Here is a 21,374-nt window from a genome sequence, read left to right on the forward strand (position 1 = left end):
GCCTAAACTGGTGTAAGTGGTAGCCATATATATCTTCATTACATTGGATTAGAAGGCTTATCACAATAACAGCAGCATCAATTAAAATGATATTTTTCCTATTTAATAGTCTTCTCTGTTATCTTTTACTATTATATTTACAGTCTCCAGAAGATTTGATCCAGTAGAGTGATATAAGCTACTGCCTGAACAGTTTCGTTCCTCTTTCTACACACAAGTGTCAAAAAGTATTCCATAGCAAAGATCTCTTTAAACGTAATAATTTTACACACTCACTCCCTTGAAACCTTTGTATATACAATTTCGACACTGAGCGCGTTTTCACCTCTTTAAGACCCTCCTAACGCTATGATATTTGCCTTCGAAAGAGTCGAAAATTCGCTTCAGACGCCCTTATTAGAAATCGTTCTCAGCAGCCTGCCGCTTTTCTCTAAAGTCTTTTCTTCCTCGCCATCTTTTTGAACTATTAATAATTACAAAAAAAGGTATTGTTGGCTCAAATAAGGAGTTTTTGCGACTACCAAGGCAACAGCTGTTTGTGAGCCGTGCGTTGAAGTACCCTCAATCTGAGTTGAAGTCTGCGACTTTGTAAGTGTGCTGCCAGGTTAATGAGTTCTGTTTGTACGCAATAGCAATTCTTGTCAGTTTTTAGGACAACTTCCAAGAGGACATGTAACTCTTTGAAATCTCAAACCACGGTGAGAAGTAGATTTTAACACATACTTCAAAATGGTAGAGATTAATATTCCGTAAAATGGTGTCTTACGTACCACTCTTATTTAGCGGTGGGCAAATATGGCCCAATTCTTATTCCTTTCCGCTTTCCAAGGCGAAAAATAAAATCGCACGAAATCTTATAATATTTAGATAACTAAACTCTGACGATAAAGTAAATTTCTTCAGAGAGTCATGTTACATCTCTTTCTTACTATTTAAATATTCAGAAACAATCGAGGTTCAAACGTCGCTATCTAACAGGTAAAATTTCAGGAGAGATAAGTCCTATATGATTGTCTTGTCCATTATGGGCTCCACCTGTACTGGGTCTGGTGCCTTCAAACTTGGTCCCTGCCACAGGAGTCCCAGCATCTGAATGGGTTACAGCCTCACTCTCAAGTGACTTGCCTGACCGAGACTCCTGGCGTAACTTGGGCATGTGTATGGGAGGGAGAGGAGAGTAATGTGTCAACTGAGGACCACTCTGAGGACGGCCCTGAGGCTTGCTATCTGGAGCACTATTGGGTGGAGAATAACTCTGCGATGCTGAAAGAATTAACAGAAAGTGTGTCATTACAGTTGATAGGTTAACCAATAGGACTTCAACAGTTCTCCAGCAATGAAATTCTAATTTCGTCAGTTCCTGCTTTTCAAAGTATTTCCTTGTCATTACTCCAAGCGCCGCACTCAAGGTTATCGGTCAAATCACACTGGTAAGGCAAATAGCTGGTTGTGAGCTTTTTCCCAAAATGAAAATACCCCCTCTGTGCACTTTGGCCTAAGTAATCTACACGAGCTTAACTTTTGACACCATACAAATATTTCACCCAGTAATTAAGCACTTTATGAAGTTTGGAGAGACTCAATAAGTTTTCCCAATTATTCTTTTCTCACGTCCTCAAATTGCAAATTTCCATACTTTTCCACGAATTCATGACTCTTTGCGAACCCTGTGTACGTAAATTTATATATCTGGGAAGGACACTTCAGAGAGAAGACAGGATATACCACAAGAGTTCATATCCCTTTTATTCTTTCAGTCAACGGAAACACTACATATCCCATTAATAGAACACGGTCAGTTACTGACTGACTTCCGTCTATTAACTGATTGGCTCACCTAGGTTAGCTTGCTTGGCTTTTCGGATTTGTTTACCGCCTGATGGTCGCTCCACTGTAACATAACTTCTAACAGCGGAGCCTGTCATTTCACCAGAGTCATCGGGTGGGTAAATGTGCTTACTGTGGTGAAAAATTAAAAAAAACGATACTCAATACGTCATATTTAGAGAACAATGTATTCTAAAATCGTTCCAAACGTATACCGCTCTTTTAAAGGCACTAAAATTCTATAAACGCGAGTAAACCAACACCATATGAACTGCAAATATTTAGAGCAAATCAGGTTAGGGTCTGGAACTGACAACGTAAATGGAATGTTCTTGCTTCTATTGATATGATCTCTTCAAGTCAGTGAAAATTATCTAATTCTTCTACAAAGGGAAGAGGTTATTCTCATAATTCCCAAAAGATGAAACCTGTCAAGAATCAAGCCGTTGGACAGTTGACCACTGGGGATAAAGATGTGTCAAATAATGAGTTCAATAAGACACTTGTCCTAGAGTAGTTCCAGAGATCGTTTATAACATACCTCACATCTGTCTGTCCTATCATCATTCGATTAACATCAAGCTCTAGAATTCTAGGCGTGTTAATTTGCACAGCAGCTGAAGGAGAACCCAACACTTGGGACTTGGACGCCTGCCATGTTACACCAGCGGAAGAGCTTAACAGGCCCTCTTTGTCCATGGGCTGTGTGACTCTCATCCTAATTGTCCCATCTTCTAACTGAGCCACGGCAGGAATTGAGGAAGCAGCTCTGGCGAGGGAGCTTTGTGTCAGGTCACGGTAGAGCCCTGCCGATATTGGTGCCTTGGACCCATAATTTTGCCATGGAGTTGGTGCAGGGGTTGCTGGACCACTAGGCTTAGGTGGTACCGGGGAGGGTTTGTTTCTCTGGGCAATAACATGCCCACCATTCACTTCAGATCTGTTAAGAAAAAGTATTTGACTTTAATATACGGTCGAAAACGGAACAATTTGCTTGTCTTCCAGTATGTGGCTTCATGGCCATTTCCATAATAACAAAAGCTTGTGTTTTGGACTCGCTTAGAAAGTGAAAGTGTTTAAACTTCTGGTAAAGGCGTGTTGGCAGTGGAGTCCAAATGATGTCTGGAAAGCACCAGTTCAATCCCTCTTGAGGCCTGATTTCTTTTTTAGGGCACTTTCTCTGCAACTGCATTTTACCTTATAAAATCAATACGTCGCTAATCATCCACTTATTAAACGATTTATTGCAATTTTTTTCTGTAATTTAGTTGTCTATATTTATTCTCTCACCTTCCTTTTAGAGAATAAACAGGTTTTATGAGAAAGATCCCTGTCTCTTGCTCCAGGTTTTCAAAACAGGACGTTAACTGCTGTGCAAGTTGCTCACGCTCGAACGCATACTTGTCCATTTGGTTGCCCCATCGCTGAGCGCGTGTGTTTTGTAAAGCTTCCATTTTATCCAGGGTTGAAAACACGCTTTCGTCAAGACTACCACTTCGTTGTAAACTTTGCTCTAAAAAAACGATATTCGAGGTCAGTTAAGGTATCGGTTTACCACAGCTACTCACTTAAATGTCTAGACGAAAAACATGGGCCAAAATTATAGGCTTACGACATTCTGCAATTATTGAAAACCTTTGTTATCAGCAGAACCGATTTTTTCGAATTTTGTTGTTGAGAAAGGGTTCACCAAACGAATACTGATGTAGGAAGTAGAGAGTTAAAACGGGAAGTAAAGCCAGAATTATCCCAGCGCACAGGTGAAGCATAGAAATATAAAGTTCAGAAGTAACAAGGCGTCCAGTTAACACTGCTCTTGGCGATTCAAAACTAATCGAGATTCACTTTCCCTTTCTGGGGTTCTACTTAATGTGCTGCGATACCCTGAATCGTCTAGTGCGTCATCTGGATTGAAATCCGGTCGCGCTCTCCTGACCTTTCTCGACACCATTCTTCCGGTGCCACAGATATAGAGAGGTTCTGTCCGCCATGTCGTCTGTTTTGAAAAAGAGTCTATTAACCTAGGGAAAATACTGCAAACCTACCAATGTTTTTCATAGCTCGGTGGTGACTATATCGCCTGACAATATGCGCTAATCTCTTGGCCGGTAAACTAACATAATTATCCATGTGTTCCATGATCACAGAGAAACTGCTGTCGGACAGTCGCCTCTCGTTGACAGCACGCTTGAGGATCTTCCCGTTTCTTTCTGCATCGAGTCGTGTGAACATAATGGAAGAACTTGCGCGCTGCAACAACAAAGACAATCGAAAGATTAATTGATATAACGACCTATCCCTGGTTACTTTAGAGTTTGAGTACACAATCAAGAGTAGCTCTTGTCGGCTAGAGGCATGGCATATACAGGTAATAGCCATGACTACAACATTCCCTAGTGATAGTAAATGTGTGATCGGTCAAAACATAAAGCAAGAGAGATTTAAGCAACATTTATCAAAACAATGTTAACCCTTTTAATCATAAAGGCGATAAACGTGTCACTTCAAAGGAGACTCAAACTTTTTCTTTTCTTGAGAGGCTCCCACTTTCTTAACTTCTTTACGTTCTAACTAACTTTCCAAGATGATGTTAAATTACTAGGACGTGACGCACCCCCGATGAAGCGGACCGTATGCTCCTCAGTTCTGCCAGCTGATTCCTCAGCTGCGTAATCGTGTCCTGCATGTCTGTCATGACTGCTACATTCTGACTGGTTTGTTCCTGGTGAAACTTGGTTTCTTCATCCAGATGTCGTTGAAGACGCTCGTAACCTTCGGCCAAATCGTTGTACTCCTTCAGCAGCTTGACGTAATTGGATTCCATGCTTGAGGTATCTCCTAAATCTTCCTTCTGCTTAAGATGAGGCGAGAAGAGAAAGGAGGAAGTAATGTTTGAGTTGACTACGTCGATGACCTCAATTCAAAGTTCCAGCTTATTTCTGTTCTATTACAAGTAAGATTCTTAGCAAAACACAACCTGTCGTTTCAACAACAAACCCGAGCCACTCACTCTATACACGGAGTGTACGGTGGAACATTTGGAGTAACAGAGGATCCCTAAAAACAGTTTAGCTTTCAAATTTTTAAGCGATATTTTACTTGTTATCAAGTGGTTTGATAGAATAATAGCCACAAAAATATATCTTAAACAGTGCTACGTAAGAAGCGACACGAGATTAAGCTAATTCTGTGTTCTGATTGGCTCTTCGAGCGGGCAATGTGGACCCATCTTGCCAACTCAGTTATATCTTTCCACTCTCATCACGCATGAGGCGATTGCATCGCAGAGGCCGTAATTTTAAGAATGGCCGCCGCGCAAATTTTTGGTGTATTTTTGGAGGAAAATTTGTAATAAAACGAATAATAATCCATTCGTTGTGATAGTGACCACTATACTGATACAATTGTTACCCTGAGGTTTCAAAGAATACTTTTGAGAGGTTCCTTTTCGCTGCTCCTACGAAGAATAGTCTTTAGACCACAGAAAAGTGCACACCTTAAAACTCTTCGGTCTCCATTCTTGCTGCGTTTTCGGTTCCGGGGGATTCAGTCCTACACTCTTCATGTCCACAGGTTTGGATCGTGCGAGATGTTGACTGGACAAAACACTGCCCACCTGATGTAGAATCTAAAACAACAACAATGTAATAAAAAGCAAATCAAACATTTGCATGATAGATATTGATGTGCCTCTACTTCACAAAGTTACTTCTCAGAGTCTGAAATTGAGGGGATGCTTAAAATCAAAATCCCGGAGAACTGTGACTAAAATTCTCCCGATTTTTCTTTTTTTTCTTGTAATTTCATCAATGTTTTGGTTTGATTATTTTCTTTCTTATTCTTTATTGTATCAAATTTTTTAAGCTGCGTAAATATATAATATTTCTCAACCAACCCAACTGCGTAATACCTTAAAACTAGCTTATGAGTGTTTCTCATAATAGACAACTAAAAGCTAACTGTATCTACAAAATAAACCAATATGTATGGATGTTCTCATGGGAAAATTTGAATGTATTGGTGGACGGCAGTCGTGGTTAACAGCACATGGAAGATATAATGCTTATGAACTGTGCACTGACCTGGTCAATACTGCTACGTATCTCCGGCAGACTCTCTATTATCTCCATGGTGTCTTCCTGTGTACAAATGTAGACAAGATAAGGCTTGTGTCAAACACTTCATTGATACATTAAAGGTTCAAATAATTTTTACTGAAATGCTAGACAAGAGCAAAAAAAAAACAAAAGAAAACAAAAAAAAATATGCAAAAGCATGCTCACAGCAACTGATAAAACAAAAATAATAATCTATCAAGGGAAAACTTCACAACCAAGAGACCAGAAAGTCGTTACAGCAAGTAATTGTTTCAGATATTATTTCTCAATAGCTTTCCAGTTCACCTGGTTGAGAACCACAGGCTGTACACGTTTCAACAGATCAGATTCTTCACTAAGCCCTTCGCGGTCCAACCACTGCGTTATGTTACGACTAAACAGCAGGACTGCCTGGTATGTCCGCAATGTCTCTTGAGCCACTGGGTGATCGCCGAGAGCAGAGTTTATGAGTCGCCTACGAGCCCTAGCACTCATAGCAGGTCTTGTCTGCTGAGGGGGAGACAGCATTGTTGGTTTCGATTCTCGAGGATGTTGCTGCAGAAGAAAGAACTAGATAGGTAAAGGCTTTGAAGTCAAGCCATTTGGCCCATTCTTTAAAAGCTTGTACAGGTACTAGTTTGGCGCTTCTACCAACTGAGCTACAAAGCTTCACCATTTCCTTCAATTGCATCCCCAGGTCAAATGAAATTTATTTCATTGAGATTGTAACAGACTCCTCTGCGAGAAAGACAAACCCTCCAAATCTTGTCTCGCTCCCAACGTGTGGCTTCGTAGCTCAGCTTCGAAAGTGTACACGAGATGAAAGTTTATTTGTTTCACTCTTTGGTAAACGGTTTCTAAAAGCACACGAGACAACACGAAATACAAATACCACTAGCAACTAACCTCATCTACGGAAAACTTCACTGTAGGTGAACTCGGTCTGGAGTCATACTTGAGGCTTGAGGCCGCTCCATCAAACCCACTGTCACGTGGACTCAGACCTCTTTCAGCACTTTGATCCTGTGTTACACTGTCCATCAAATGAGCAAAGGACTGACGCGACGACTGACTCCCAACGGATTGATGCCTCTTTGAATCGCTGATCTGCGATGGAAACAAATCAGAGTAGAACTCGGGTCAGTAGGAGAAGAATCGGGCGGGAAGAAGGGAAAGGCAGACAACTCTGTAACACTGACAAGCATGCTAGCCTGAAAATTTCCAAACACTCATCAGTCTCGATGGTGTCTTGTAACATAGACTCAAAATTATATCAGGATTCAACCTCAGAGTAAGAATTCTGACACAATTAAGTAACCTGGAGTTGGAAATTTCTGAGTCAACGAAGTCCCAGAAAAACAAGCCATAAAAACCATGCTCACCCGCTAATAGACATCAGCATAGAAAGGAGACTAGTTGTATTCAAAAGTACCTGTTCTTGGTCTGTCCCTAGGGACATGGAGGTCATAGTCTGTTCCTCACGCATGTTTGCCAGGGATTTACTAGTCATGGTTTCTTGCTCTTGTTTGTCAAATATCGAGTTGCTTGTCATGGTTTCCTCTTCACGTCTGTCGTAAAGTGACAAGCCCGTCATTGTCTGTTCTTCATGTTTATCGTGTAAACTTTTCTCCTTTAGTTGCCTCTGTGAAGACAAAATTCTATGTTGGGAAGGCCACGGTACAAGAAAGTTGGAAATCAGGTGAAAGAAATAATACTATTAAATAAGTTCTTGTTCTTCTCCTTCCCTTCCTCCAGAGCGCCCAAGATGCCACTAACAAGAAACCAAATCGAGTCATGCCCAAGGAATATTGTACCAAAATTCCATGTTAACTTTGAACATAAATCTCAAATATAAACCCGGTTATGCAGCGGCAACGGCCTTTCAAAGGTCATATCCACCTCTAAGCGGTCCCGGTGAAAATTTTCCGGCAGATTTTTACCGCTGTTGAGAACTTACCAATGGTAATTTAGTTATATTTTGGTAAAGCCAGGTCTGTGTGAGATACAAAGTTCAAACACATGGCCAGCATCATCTTCACGGTGCAGCACAACACAACCCACCTTGTACTCTGTACTTAGCGAAACAAAAAATTTCTTTACAGGTTCTCCACCACGACTCAACCTTTCTAACCTAACTTCAGTGTGTATATTCTCCATACTGTGTTCTTTCCATTTCCTCTGGTACCAAAATGGAGAATTTGTTTCACAATCAAGAGCCTTTGTAGTTGATGATCATTTCCATCATTTTCATGACTGGAATGTTTCATTTAGTGGTGATTTTGGAGAGCGAAAATAAATGCTAGCCACTCTCAGGGGTTGTGCTTAACAACCCTATCAAGCAGTCACCAAATTAAGTTCGTTGCCTTACCATTTCCTCCTGTTCGGAGAGGAACTCCTCCTAAAAAACAAAAGATTACAAGTGTTAGCATTCAAAATACCTTGCAAACAACTTATTGATTTCAAAAGTGTGTCTTGTCATCCGTTACATTGGACGTTTACTTTATTTTCCCAATCGATGTTCATAAGTTTTTGTTGTAAAACCCAATTTATAAATTTTAGTTATTGACCAGGCGTGAGGTCAAGATGGCCGAATAATGTTCGAGTTCTTTTTTCGCATTTTTTGCGGACCGAGACGAAGTCGAGATATATAAAAATGCAAAAAAAGGAACGTGGCTAATGTCCACCCATCTTGAGCAAACGAGATTGGTCAATAAAGGATTTATTACGGTGCAAAAAAATTTCGCCTTATTAAGAATCGAGAATGGCTTGATTACTTCGAGAGCCGGGAAAGAGAGACAACTGCGTTTGTAGCACTATAATACAACGAGAGTCGTTTATGTTTTCTTTGTTTCTGCCGCTTTTTGTGTCTCAATCGCAAGAATTACGAAGTTGGTCCTACTTCAATTTTTTTTTCGTATCAAAGCGGGCAATCCCGAGCGGGCAAGATGGGCCCATCTTGCCCACTCAGGTAGCCAATCAAAACATAGGATTCGGTTCATATTGCCCACAGGCGCTGCCAGCGTTGTAATAAAACTCGTTAACCATAAAAAAATACAAAATAACTAACCAGTTGCAGAACTGCCAGTTCAGCCTAAAAAAGTAAAAAAGACGATATGTTAAAAGTAAAGAATACTGCCTAGTAGGAGGAGAACAACTTAAAAAATACAGAAAAGCCACAAAGGGACTCGGCATGAATGGGTAAAAATGGGAAGACTGAAATAGCCTGCCTTCAGATAAACCAAGAAATAGCGCCGACTTTTTATTTTTTCAAGTTTACCTTGATTTGCGTAATGTAAATTACACTCTTAAAAATTGCAAATCATTCTCGTATGCTGGAGTTTCGCCTCTAGACAAGAATTGTGCCCTGTAAGTTTAGCAATTATAGGTTAAAGTAAAAAAAGTTCAACATTCTGAAATACTGGGACACACCCTTTTTTTTTACAAAATATTATCACAAGTACCGTTGTCAGCGCGATATCATAACTAATGACAAAGCATTTAACTGACTGTATGCTGTTAGTTACCTCTTTTTCTGCTTGTTCCTGTAATGAAAAAGGAGAAAAAAGAGAAGCAACGTAAATTTTGCGTTTTCCAACTCAAATCGCCTCAAAAAAATGGTCGAGCCTCGACCTTTCATTCGGGCATTTTTTAAAAGATAAGAGTGTAGAGGAGTGACCTTACCTTCAGTAACTCAGCATCTTTAATCCTACTGAGCAACACTTCTTTTTCCTGATGGGTTGGATTCAACAAACATTTTAAAGGACTGGCTTACTCCACAAATCATAAGTTACTTGATGAGCTGATCACATCACAAGCTAATCAAATGTATCTTTGAGAAAACTAATATTATCCAATAATAAAGGAAATACTTTCCAAATACAAACCTTTGAAATTTCTTATGTCAGGTCGGATATATATTCAAAAATGAAAAGGATTAACGGGTGAGACAGATAGAGAAGTACCACTTTCAAGCTCATTGAAATCATTGCTCACCTTCATAAAATTGTTCTGAACTTCCTCATTTTGCTTTTTCAAAGAATTGGTTTTCATCATATACTACAAAAAACAAGAACAATTTAATTATCAACCGTCAATTGTTACATGGCCTACACTGATAATCCTTGACGTTAACCCTGAGAATGACCAGCAGCTATAATGTAATTTCTCCTTACAGTGTCAAAGGAAAAGAAATGATCACCACCTAAAGAAGCTCTTAGCTTTTAAACAAATTCTCCTCGTCATTACCGAAGGAAATACACTGGAAAAGTTAGGAGAATATGCATACTGAACTTAAGGGGTAAAGGGTTACGTGTGCTACCTTGTTCTTCAATTCAGCAAGCTCTAGTTCCAACTTTTTCTGCCTTTCCTGTGCCTAAAAAAAGCAAAAGACTCGCACGAATCAAGTTAGCAATGCATGATCAGACCTATAGATAAAAGTATTGAAAAGAGCGTTTAACAAGTAGCTCCACAAAAAGTGCTGTGTGTTCATTTTATATCATACCTTAGACTTGTAATCTTCTAGTTTCTTTATGAGATAAACTTGAGATTGCGATTCCTACAATGAAAAAAACCGCCACGTCAGGGTGAATCTGAGGCAAAGCAAGTTAGATTTCAGACACGGTGTAACCCTCGCAAGATAAAGAAAGCCTTTTGCAGATCTTTCTAGTTCTTCTTCTCCCCAGCTGCAATGTAGAAAAAGACCTTTTCTATTGCACTTTTCCATTGTTCTTTAACTCTCCCCTTCCCTCCCTGAGGTAACTAATAAAAAGGACTTGAAATTTTCGCGCCAAAAAAATCGATGACTAATTTTTTAATTAGATAATGCATTTTAATTTCAAACCAGTTTCCATGTTTAAATCACACCCAGGGGTTCAAGGGTTGGATTTAGTATAAGGACAGGTGCAGTACACTACGAGTGACTAACCATTCTTTACAAAACAAACAAGTCTATGATCTTAAAATCTAAACCACAGTATACCAATTCATTGTCCTGTTCGTGTTCCTCCTCAACCTCTGGAACAACTTGCAACATGGTTGGCCTCCTTCCTGTTTGCTGTGCAGCAGCTTCGTTATCACTTAAATCTTCTGTCTCACTTTGAATACCAATGTCGACCATCTCGACTTTAACAATGCCTACTGGAAATGCGCGAAAAAAAATTAAATCAAGAAACCGTGCTTTATTAAGAGATGGCAACAGGGAAAGGGGCATAATGCATACAAATCAATGCCCCTCTATTTTAAAGATATTTAATCCATGAGGGTAACCAAGTAGAGTAGAACTCTAGTTAAAGAATCAACTGCAAGATAAAAGAATAGGCTAGAAAAAAAGAGCATGTGAACTAAACAAGGCTGCAAACAAATTAGATCGACTTGACAACAAACAGGGGTTTCAATATTTTTTTTCCATGCGATGGTGTAATAGTCGGCTGTGTCCGGAAAACATACCGTAAGACGAAAGCCAAACACGAGAGCCTGCTGGCAGGTTAAACAGATAGCGGTCAGCGGTCTTACAGGTGGCAGTGACCGCTTTTACTAAAACTTTCTGGGCTGTCAACTTCCTAGAAAACTTTTTCCAGGGATAGGTTTTCACAACAAAGTGGGGGAATGTTAGGGTTCCATCGTGGGAAAAATTCAACATACGGCAAATGTTCTGTAGTTCTTCTCCAGCCTTATTTTAATGATGGATGAGACTTAATTGATTACCTTGACTATTTGTTGTCTCTGCTGTAGCAGTTCGTTTCACTTCAGAATTTTCATCTGCTGTTTCTGTTTTCTCAAAGGGTTCAACAGCAGCTGGTGTTTTATCAGGGGATTTTGATTTCAACTGTTTTTCTGGTGTTCCTGCAGAATTCTTCTCTTTAGCACTGCTCTTTTTGCTGTCAATTTTTGATTCTTGGCGAGAAAGAGAAGACTTTCGTGAAGGGCTTTCACCAGCCTTCTCTTGAGTAATCTCCACAGACGGTGATGTTTGGGTTGGTGTTGTTGACTTGTTTATTGGTGTTAAAGAACTGTCACTTTGGTCTGAAGCTGATCCTCCATCACTCTGAATAAATAAAGGTAAAAACCTTTTACTTCAACATATTCTTGACGGCAGTACAGCAACAATTGTAAAATTAGAACTGGCTTAGAATTTTATACCTCAAGCTGAACTCAGATATTTTTTTTTTGTCCCATGAAGAGAAAAGTAGCAATATCTTGCAATTTTTTTGAAATTACATCATATAAAATAATTAATCATTCATCAAAAAACTTATCCAATATTGGGCAATGTGCATACATCGTGCATGGCAATTAACAGGAGATAACAGACCAATGTCTCCTATAACAACTCCACAAAGCATACACATTAAACTGCATTGTGACCAGAAGGCAATTGGTGCACAAAATAGTAAAGTTTTGATACTTTTTCAACTCAAATACAAACTGTAAAACATGCATTAAGTAGACACAAGGGACTCATGCTCCCCTTGAATCAGTTTGCCAAAAGCACAAATATACCAGCAAAAGTATATGCAAGCAATTGCAGGTATGTAAAACCAAGCTACCTAGCATATATAAATAATATAGTATGATCAGCCTGCCACATGACAAAAATAACATCTAATCATTTTTTATTACATTGTATCATGCATAGATGCAAGTCCTCACCAAACTCTGTTTTCCCTTGTTCAAGAATCTAACAGCCTGTGCTGAAGACTTCATTGATAGTTTTCGAGGAGATTCTACACCATCACTCTCTGGTGAAAACAGACTACTTCGTTTGCTTCCAGAGTCAGCTGCTATTGAGTTGCGCTTGCTGGAATCTGACAACTCAGTTTTAAGCTCTTCACTTTTTCTTCTTGCCTGCCAAGAGAGTTTACAGCCTCTGTTACTGTTTGATCACTATTTTATCATCAAGATGAATAAAAAACCTATTTCAAAATAAGGGGAGGGTATATTGAAAAGCCCATAAAATCACAGGAGTTTCTGTCTTTATTGGACTCTGAAAATGGCTGTTACTCAGGTTGTGTTCATATCTATCAGCAGTAAAAGTTTCCTAGAAAACTTCTCTTACTTGCTGGAGGTTGGAGGTTGGAGGCTGGAGGCTGGAGGCTGGAGGCTGGAGGCTGGAGGCTGGAGGCTGGAGGCTGGAGGCTGATGCACAGACATGTACTTTGTACATGCAGTGTGGATGCAAATGGTCAAACAATTGCAATTTTGCATTTGGTTGCAAAATTTATGGTAAATTCCCAACTTATTTTAATGCTACTCTCACCCAGAAAGTCTTCATTAAACTTATCATTGAAAGAGATGGAAAAACAAATAAATGTGCATCAAATTGAGGATGATTTGTAGAAAACAATAATCTAAAATGTTGGTAACTTACAACATCAAGTGCCTTTTGCATCCTATCCAGCTCAACCTTGTGATCGCTCCAAATTTGGCTCAGTTCTCTCTGATGGCCACCCACTAATTCCTTGACCTGTTCGTCATAATGTTGCTTCAATTCTAAAGCAGTACACATCAACATTAGCAATGATTGTTTAACTGTTGACTGACTGATTGACTGATTTATTGATTGATTGATTTATAAAAATTATCATCAAAGAACACCTCATTGCATCTTTTTTTCCCTGGTGTATCATAGCATGATAGCCAGGGAAAGTGGAAGACTAATCATCATTTACCTTTTTAAGTACACATTATGAAATTAAACTGTAAATATCAATTACAATAATTCTAATCAGAGTTCACCTGATCTCAGATCTGCTATATACTGCTGCTGATCACGAATTTTTTCTTCATATGTATCCTTAGATTTCTGCAAAGCAAAAATTAAGAAAACATGATTGTCACCCTAAAGGTAATAAAAGTGCACCCGCATACAATGTATTTTAGGTTAACCTTAGAGCTATTCTTGTGCCTGTGGGAATATTGCAAAAGTACAAACATTTACTGAAACCGCTCTTTTCACATAGTGCCATGGCACAAATCAAGACTTTTTTTTATTGAAAAGAACCTGTTAAACGAAAAGGAAGCTGGCTTGTACTAAATTATATCAAATGCAAAAATCACAATGTACATCTTGCAAGGAATTCAAAGGTCTCCCCAAAGCCATGGTAACTAGGCAATGACTCACTAGTATGATGGCCTGTGGTTAGCTATGTTAGCTAAAAGAGATGGGAATCATACAGAGAATTATTAAAAGTACTCAGTCTGGGAAAAAAAAGCTGCATGTCTGTATGAAATTAGAATTCCTGTCAATGTAGATCTAGAAGTATAATAATTTTTTAACTAGAAAATGGTTTGGAGGAAAATCCTTTCGCATATTGTGGCTTTACCTGGTTTTCCTCTTTCATTTTTTTGTTTCTCTCAAAATCTCTCTCTTGCTTATCCTCTAAATGAGCTAGATTTAGCTCAAGTTCTTGAATCGTCTAGAAAAAGTAATACACTTGAAAATCAAATTAACTAGAAATTGTGTACATAAATTTATCCTTCAAGAGTAACTAATAAAGGACTAATAAAGGACTAATAAACTCGAGTAATTAAAGAAAAATAACACGACAGCTACAATCTTTGTAATCTTACAGGTTGTAAGGTTAAATATTGCAAAATTAAGGGTTGTATTGGTAACTAATAAGCTACATAAATCAACAAAAGGGAGACAGGAAACATAAATTAGCAGTGAATTGCATCACAGTAAGACTGGTTTCACAATATGCATTGATCTTAAGACTCTGAAGAACAGATGAAACCAAATCAAAGTTTTACTCTTATATTTACCCATGTGCCTCAGTGGTAATTTATAGATTATTTTATTTAAAATGTTATCACCTTGTTGGCTCTTTGAAGGTCTGTATCTTTGACAGTAATCTCTACTTTCAATTCTTTGATTGTTTCATTAGCTTTCTGCAATATCATTAAAAATGAGCAAGATTTTGTTATTTGCAGATTTTCCTAAAGTGCTGGAAATAAATATGCTCAATTCTTAAAATTCTAAATTATTCTCCTCTCCCTTAAAACTTGATTGTAGGCAACAAAAGAACCAGGCTTACCTTTGCATTCTCCCCTTGAACCTTAAGCCTATAAAGAGAGGTAAAATGTAACTTACCCAACTGTCAATTTTACTTAGCATCTATACTTGATGTATAATAATTTGAAACAACAACAAATACTATCAAAGGTATGGGAGGGACTATAAATTATACCTTTCAATTTCCACTTGTTTCATCTCCATAGACTTGTACATTTGGGACATCTTGCCTTCACTTTCTTCAAGATCTACAACAAATTTATTCCATAAAAATTCTTAGTACAAAAAAAAAAACTAATTCACTACATGTCACAAACTGAACTCTGCAAGACAACAGGCAAACCAGTCACAGCAATTGCCAGCATCACAAACAACTAGCCCAGAAGTTGTTATCAGTAATTTGTCATTGTTTATATAGTTGTGACATTGACTCTGGGTAATCACATGGGTCTTTAAAACTGTTTAATTTATAGCTTCCTAGTCTTTGTATGGCCAGGGAACATACAGTACTGTATTTGTACATGTACAGACCGACTTCAGAAACAGACGATTCCAGGTGAATTATCAAAGACGGACAATTCTGTGATGAAATTGTGTACATCCCACTTATTAAAAAAACAACAAATATATCTAAAAGATGGTGTCGCTGAATTAACGTTGAGGTGCTTTGGACATGACAAATAAGAATAATAATTTTCAATAAATAAGAATGGATCAATGATGTCTGGATTAATTGTCACTGATGGTTGCTTCACATGCTCAACTTACCATTTTGTACTCTGATCAGTTTTTCAGTCAGTGACAAAATATCTTGCTGTGCCTGCTGAAGAGCTCGCTCAAGTTTCTTTTTTCCCCTGGGTAGTTAAAAACAAATCAAAACAAAACCAGTTTAATTTTAGCAGAGACTGTTTTAATCAACCCAAAATGAATTCATCTGTCATAATCAGAACATGATAAATAACATGCCACTCACTTCGTGAAGCGCACAATCATTATACTCTCCGTCATAATTTAGATCTCACCCGTGAAGAATAAAGAAATCACAAAGCAAAAGTGTTGCTTTTATTAATTGAATTTTACTGACATTGATTCTTATCACTAGCTCTGAGGGAACAGAATGAATTAGAATATACATTTCACAGCAAAGGATTAACACTAACAAACACTAAACCATGACAAGACTTAGCTGGTTCATTTTTCAATTTTCAAAACTACAACTTAAGTAACAATATAGCAAAGATTACACTGCCTTTACACCCCAAATTGGTACTTTCTATCAACACGCAGTGCACATCAGAGTGTATATTCATACCCAGCTTGATAAAACACTATACTTATTGTTAATTAGCAGATAAACAAAAATGTGAAGTGATAACTCAACTAGATCTCACTACTTAAAAATCCCCAATGTTAACACTAACACACTAACCATCATCGGATGGATCTATAATTCATCAAATTTCAAATAAATTGACTTTCCCTTCTTCCAAATGGAGTGTTCACTTTACAATGCAACCCAAAACCACAAAGACAGTTTGTGTGTCTCATGTGTTGACCTATTGCTTCAGGGATTTTGTTTAACAGAAATCTGAAGACTCTTCTTGAAAATGCCTAGCAACTGTGTTTTCATTAGCATCAAAACAATAGCGACTCATGTGTTCTCTTGAGATTCTCACAATGAAACCAATTAATGAGCATTGATCCAATGCATACCAAACAGTTGAATGACTCAAAACTAATTAATGTTTAAAGATTACCATGGCCTAATTTTAATAACAACAGTGAATGAATACTTTTCATGATCTAACTGAGTTGTCACAAAGAAAAGCTTTTCTTTTGAATGACACTTATTCTTGATTTTCCTTTGGAGTAAGTGAAAGTAAACAAACATGATTTTTATTCTTAAGAAGTGTAACTAAAAACTTGGCATTTTTCATAACAGCCACATATCTTTCTTTGGTCTGTGACTGGTTTTTTTTGGTTGACACAAAGGAAGGGTCATGATACAGAGAAGGTGATTTTAGTAAGTATCTGATGAATAATGTTTGTTAAATTACTAGTTTCAATGAAGGTAAATGAATTGGGCAAAGTAAGGTTAGTTTATACTGTATGTCAAAGTATGAAATTCAATTATAGTCAACTCTATAAGTAGCCAGAGCCAATTTATATGTAATTAAGGTCAAGTGTGTTGCTTGATCCTCATAAAAACAGCAGTCTCTAGTTTCACTGGTCAGTATAGTATCCTATTTCTCACCTCTGCCCTCAATATCAAATAATAACTTAATTCTTAAAGAATTCTTCAGGAAACTAATGGCTCATATACATTTGCACAACATGAAAGCAATGAAAACTGCAAGATAAAATGCCAGATGCGATCTTCACCCATTGAGAAATAAACGAGCAAAGTAATTTTTTTTGGTTAAAATGTTTCTAGAAATAAAATCAAGTTCTACTTCAGCTTGCAGTGATAGCAGAAATCCTGTAATTTGTTCAAGCACGGTAAAAAAAATTTAATAGGGCTAAAGCAAGCAACCTCTAAGGCCACTAGAGTCCCACTGCATCAAAACAAGATTGTAAATTAAAGCTAGTCTTGACAAGAAGTATTGTACATACAAAGTCTGTATTTATGTGTCTAATTATTCATATTTCTATTTATTTGTCTATTCATTAATTCATATATTTTATTTTGCATAATATTCATTTATTGGTAAGTGGACCTAACTTGCAACATAAAGTTAATCAGATTGGGTTTGAAACATGCTCTTAAAACTTACTTTTTGGTTTCTTTTGGATTTGCTATTTCTAAAGCTTTGATAACATCTTTTGAGACTGTAGCCAGTCTCTCAGTTGCTTTTTCTGCTTTGTCCAGGGCATCTCTGAAAAAATTGAAGGAAAAAGACTCCTTGTAATTCAAAACTGTATTAATTTATTAGATGATAACATCAAAATATTTTGATTGGCTTGATGTTTTCCAGCACCCATTTATACTCCTTCAGGGAGAAAGAGGCACTGTAAGAATATCTTTGTTTTGCCTGATGATGTCCTTCGCCATACATGGCCCTAAACCAATCCTTTGAACAAGAAATTAAATACAGTTCATACTTGGTCTTCTTCATTAGTTATATACTGGGTTCAATCTGGTCTATTATTAAAACTTATAGCTTTTGATGACAAATTTTCTTCATTTTATTGTGTGTGTTTACCTGACTTGTGTACCCACATCTTCAATGTCAAAGTCTGGAGGTTCTATGTCAAATTGATCTTCATTTCTACCATTCTGTGAGAAAAACTATAAAAAAAACCAAAGAAAGTTTAGATAAATGCAATTACACTCACAGGTAAGAGAAAAAATTTCCATCACTTGACTTTTATGAGAGGGGAATTCCTGGTTTATAGCCTACTATATCAGTCATAAGACCCACACAATTTGCTCATGTGAGTTTGCTTGCAGCCAACAAAAGTTAACCCAGATCAGATTCATCATGTTGCATTAAAAGAGTATTTTACTGCACAGTACAGCATCAAAAATTTACCCCATCAAACAAAACAATCTTACAGACATCAAAAACTGCAACATGAAACTTCCTGTTGTTGACAATGCTTATGTCAAAACCAATATCTGGATTCCTCTAATAAACAAAATAGAGCAGTGTATACACTTACCTCTTGTAGCTGGGCCAAAAGCTGAAAAAGAAAATAGATCTTTCTATCATTTGGTCACTTGCCTAAAAAGTATTGCCGATACAAATATTCAGCAGTTCATCAAGGAATCCTTACATTCAAATTTCACAAGTTAAACTTCAATACCAAAGAGTAAGGACTTACCCTGGCTCTGCGTCCACACAGATTTTCAAATCCAACAATAAAAACTGCAACTTGCTGTTGATACTAAGGTAGATATAAGGTATATGTATATATTCTTTTTCTTTTTTCATTTTCATGAGTTACATTGTAAAACTATGAAAAAAATGAGTGTATTTCTTTATAGGGCAAGGTAGTCTTGAGATAAATCTAAGCAATCTGATTAATTCTAATACTCGGTTGGGATTTTTATCATACAGACCATTTCCAAAGGAATGCTCATGAGCCATACCATTTTGTTTGCAAAAGCCAGCAAATTCAAAATATACAAGTCTGGTCCAAGTGCTGTATATATAATTAACAACCTACTGACCTAATTGCTCTAGCCATACTGGAGAATATTGACCCTTGTACAAAAATGACCTTGGGCCAATGTTTCCCAGTACAGTCCTCCTACTTGGTTTATAAGAAGTAGATAACTTTTTATTGTTTTCAAGGTCACAGAACTAGTCAGTTTATAAGATGGAAAGTCAGTATCCCATCAGAGCTTGTCTCCATTTCAGTACCATGAATCAGAGAGTGGAAAGAGGAACTTGCATAATCAATGGTATTCCTCACTACAAACCAGATCCTAAATGCTGACTTTGTTATTTTCAGTGCAGACATGTATTAACCAATATGCTACAAGGCCTCCCAGAGGGGTAAGTAGAATTCTCATGACAAAAAACGATTGTTCTCACTCACTAGCCCACAGGGTAAATTTCATAAGGAAGCAAATTTCAATCCAATCCCTAAATTAAGCTTCCAGTTGTCTCATACCAACCAGTCTGAAAAGACCCCTCACTACACTCGCAAGTGTTTAATCCCATTCATCAAAAATGAATCTTACCTTTCGTTTAGCTACTGGGTCTGATAAGATAATGAGCAGCTGAGTCTAGGAAAAACAGGTGATAATCAATGCATTTGTCAAAGTAGGAAGTTGTATCACAAAAGGACAGGCTTATTTCTCTGATTCCCTTCCCAGATCTGGCAGCCACAAGCCTTCTCCAGTAGAAAAAAGTGGTCACCTTAACATGCCATCAAAATTTAAATTTGGATTGCTGAAGAAGGTATTAGATTTTGGGGTCAGAAATGGAAAGGGACTGTCTTGCAAGTGTTACATGGTTTGTGGAGCATTTAATTTATTGCATGCAGTGTAGCATTTCAGTATCTGTTATTATTTCAGTGACAGTTTTCAACTAGACAGAGTTATCACAGTAAAGTCAGCTGCGATAATGAGTCTTAATATGTATTGCACAAGTTCCTCAAGGCAGGAGTTTTTAATTTCCATTGAAATACTGAGTGGCCATGGTTTTTAAAATCGACATTACGATGAAATAATAATTTCAAGAAGACGGTAATTATTATTTACGCCAGAATGAACAAAATTGATAAAAATATAGCAGCAGGTTAGTTGCCCTTCGAGTACTCTTGGACCAACTCTGATAAATCATGCTCATGTGAGCAAAATTAATTTTCATGGATCCCACAGATTAGACTGTGGATATAAACTCAGATAAGAAAAAGACTTCAGTATACGCTTGAGAACAAGTCGCTTTTGTCTTAATCTCTCCTTTATACTGCTTCACGAATTGAAAAGTACGTGAACTCATGTCACGAACAAAAATCAAGAGACAAAGAGAGGGCAAGGCGAAAAAGGTTTCCCTTGGGGTGAGATAGGAAGAAAACAAAATGACGGCGTCGTATTGAAGCCCAGCTTACTGCTCGAGTCACGTCTATAATCAAAGATTAAAAACCGGTTGTGCTTTGCAGTTTGACAATTATTCGTAAAAACATTTTGCCCACCATATCATCCACAAATTCCAAAGTCGCTTGTTCTCGGATGAAATCTTCGGCAATACGTTCGACTTCTTTCTCATCGAGTTGATGTCCGGACAATTTTTCGCTCAGCTCGTACGCGTCTATAGTCTATAGATGAAAATGAAGTCGTAAGAGCAAAGATAGGAAAATCTATGAAGGTCTTAAACAGGACCTCAATATTGATGTACCAATACTTACCCTTGTAACCCGTTCGTGAATTCGAGTGAGTTCTTCTTGGGTTTCAACAACTTGCCTTATGGCTTTCTTTCTGGCGTTGTCCTGAATGATTGCCAAAGCCGGAGCATCTCCACGCTCCGAAAAATCCTCTACTTCTAACATTTTTTCTTTCCTGATCGACTAACCCATGATAAACACAATATTTTTGCCCCGCAACGACCAGACACGGCGTTAAAATACAGTGTTACGCAGATTAGCTTTAGGTTGCTATATAAACTGTTTATGAAATTTCAGCTATGCCGCAAACACTGTCAGGGGAGGGGTAAGGTAGCTTTCGAAAATCCTTTGTTATGAACATGACAAAAAAATGGCGGGAAAATGGGGGGGGGGGGGGGGAGAACCACGATCGCAATTAACGTTTTTCTGTTTGTTTGCACATTAGTTTTTTTGGTCTATTTATTAATTTGTTTGTTTGTTAGACTCGTATGCATATGTGCAAACCCGATTAAAATTCGTGCGTGCTCATTCGGCCTTGAAATAATTGTAATAATTCTTATCACGCCATCAGAAAGTATTTTTAAAATCATACGCAAAAACGT

The 21,374-nt window shown here is 37.7% G+C and overlaps 1 protein-coding gene across 5 annotated transcripts; it reads right to left on the bottom strand.

Annotated features, from left to right (window-relative positions):
• Positions 1-88: 88 nt before the first annotated feature.
• Positions 89-21,083, bottom strand: LOC113668272 (uncharacterized). 5 transcript variants are annotated; one of them, XM_089195495.1, is made up of 35 exons: positions 20,797-21,083; positions 20,584-20,706; positions 19,628-19,672; positions 18,763-18,825; positions 18,601-18,621; positions 18,141-18,226; positions 17,712-17,813; positions 15,706-15,791; positions 15,113-15,185; positions 14,960-14,987; positions 14,739-14,813; positions 14,246-14,338; positions 13,659-13,725; positions 13,291-13,412; positions 12,573-12,767; positions 11,628-11,967; positions 10,903-11,057; positions 10,426-10,479; positions 10,243-10,296; positions 9,918-9,980; positions 9,606-9,653; positions 9,449-9,466; positions 8,992-9,015; positions 8,293-8,322; positions 7,357-7,566; positions 6,831-7,031; positions 6,231-6,479; positions 5,910-5,966; positions 5,324-5,455; positions 4,442-4,678; positions 3,873-4,077; positions 3,118-3,340; positions 2,369-2,767; positions 1,838-1,959; positions 89-1,263 (listed from the first exon to the last, which is right to left on the bottom strand). In XM_089195495.1, exons 1-35 carry the CDS (start codon positions 20,935-20,937, stop codon positions 968-970), a joined length of 4,437 nt encoding a protein of 1,478 aa, XP_089051621.1. In that variant the 5' UTR covers positions 20,938-21,083; the 3' UTR covers positions 89-967. The 5 variants fall into 5 exon arrangements, with proteins under 5 accessions (XP_089051621.1, XP_027039957.2, XP_089051624.1 ...); XM_027184156.2 differs by having other exon boundaries at positions 10,903-11,060; XM_089195498.1 differs by lacking the exons at positions 17,712-17,813; positions 18,141-18,226; positions 18,601-18,621; ... (2 more) ...; positions 20,584-20,706; positions 20,797-21,083 and adding an exon at positions 16,367-16,563.
• Positions 21,084-21,374: the final 291 nt, after the last annotated feature.

The sequence above is a fragment of the Pocillopora damicornis genome, chromosome 2 (genome assembly GCF_964200805.1).
Source record: "Pocillopora damicornis chromosome 2, jaPocDami1.2, whole genome shotgun sequence".
NCBI lineage: Eukaryota > Metazoa > Cnidaria > Anthozoa > Scleractinia > Pocilloporidae > Pocillopora > Pocillopora damicornis.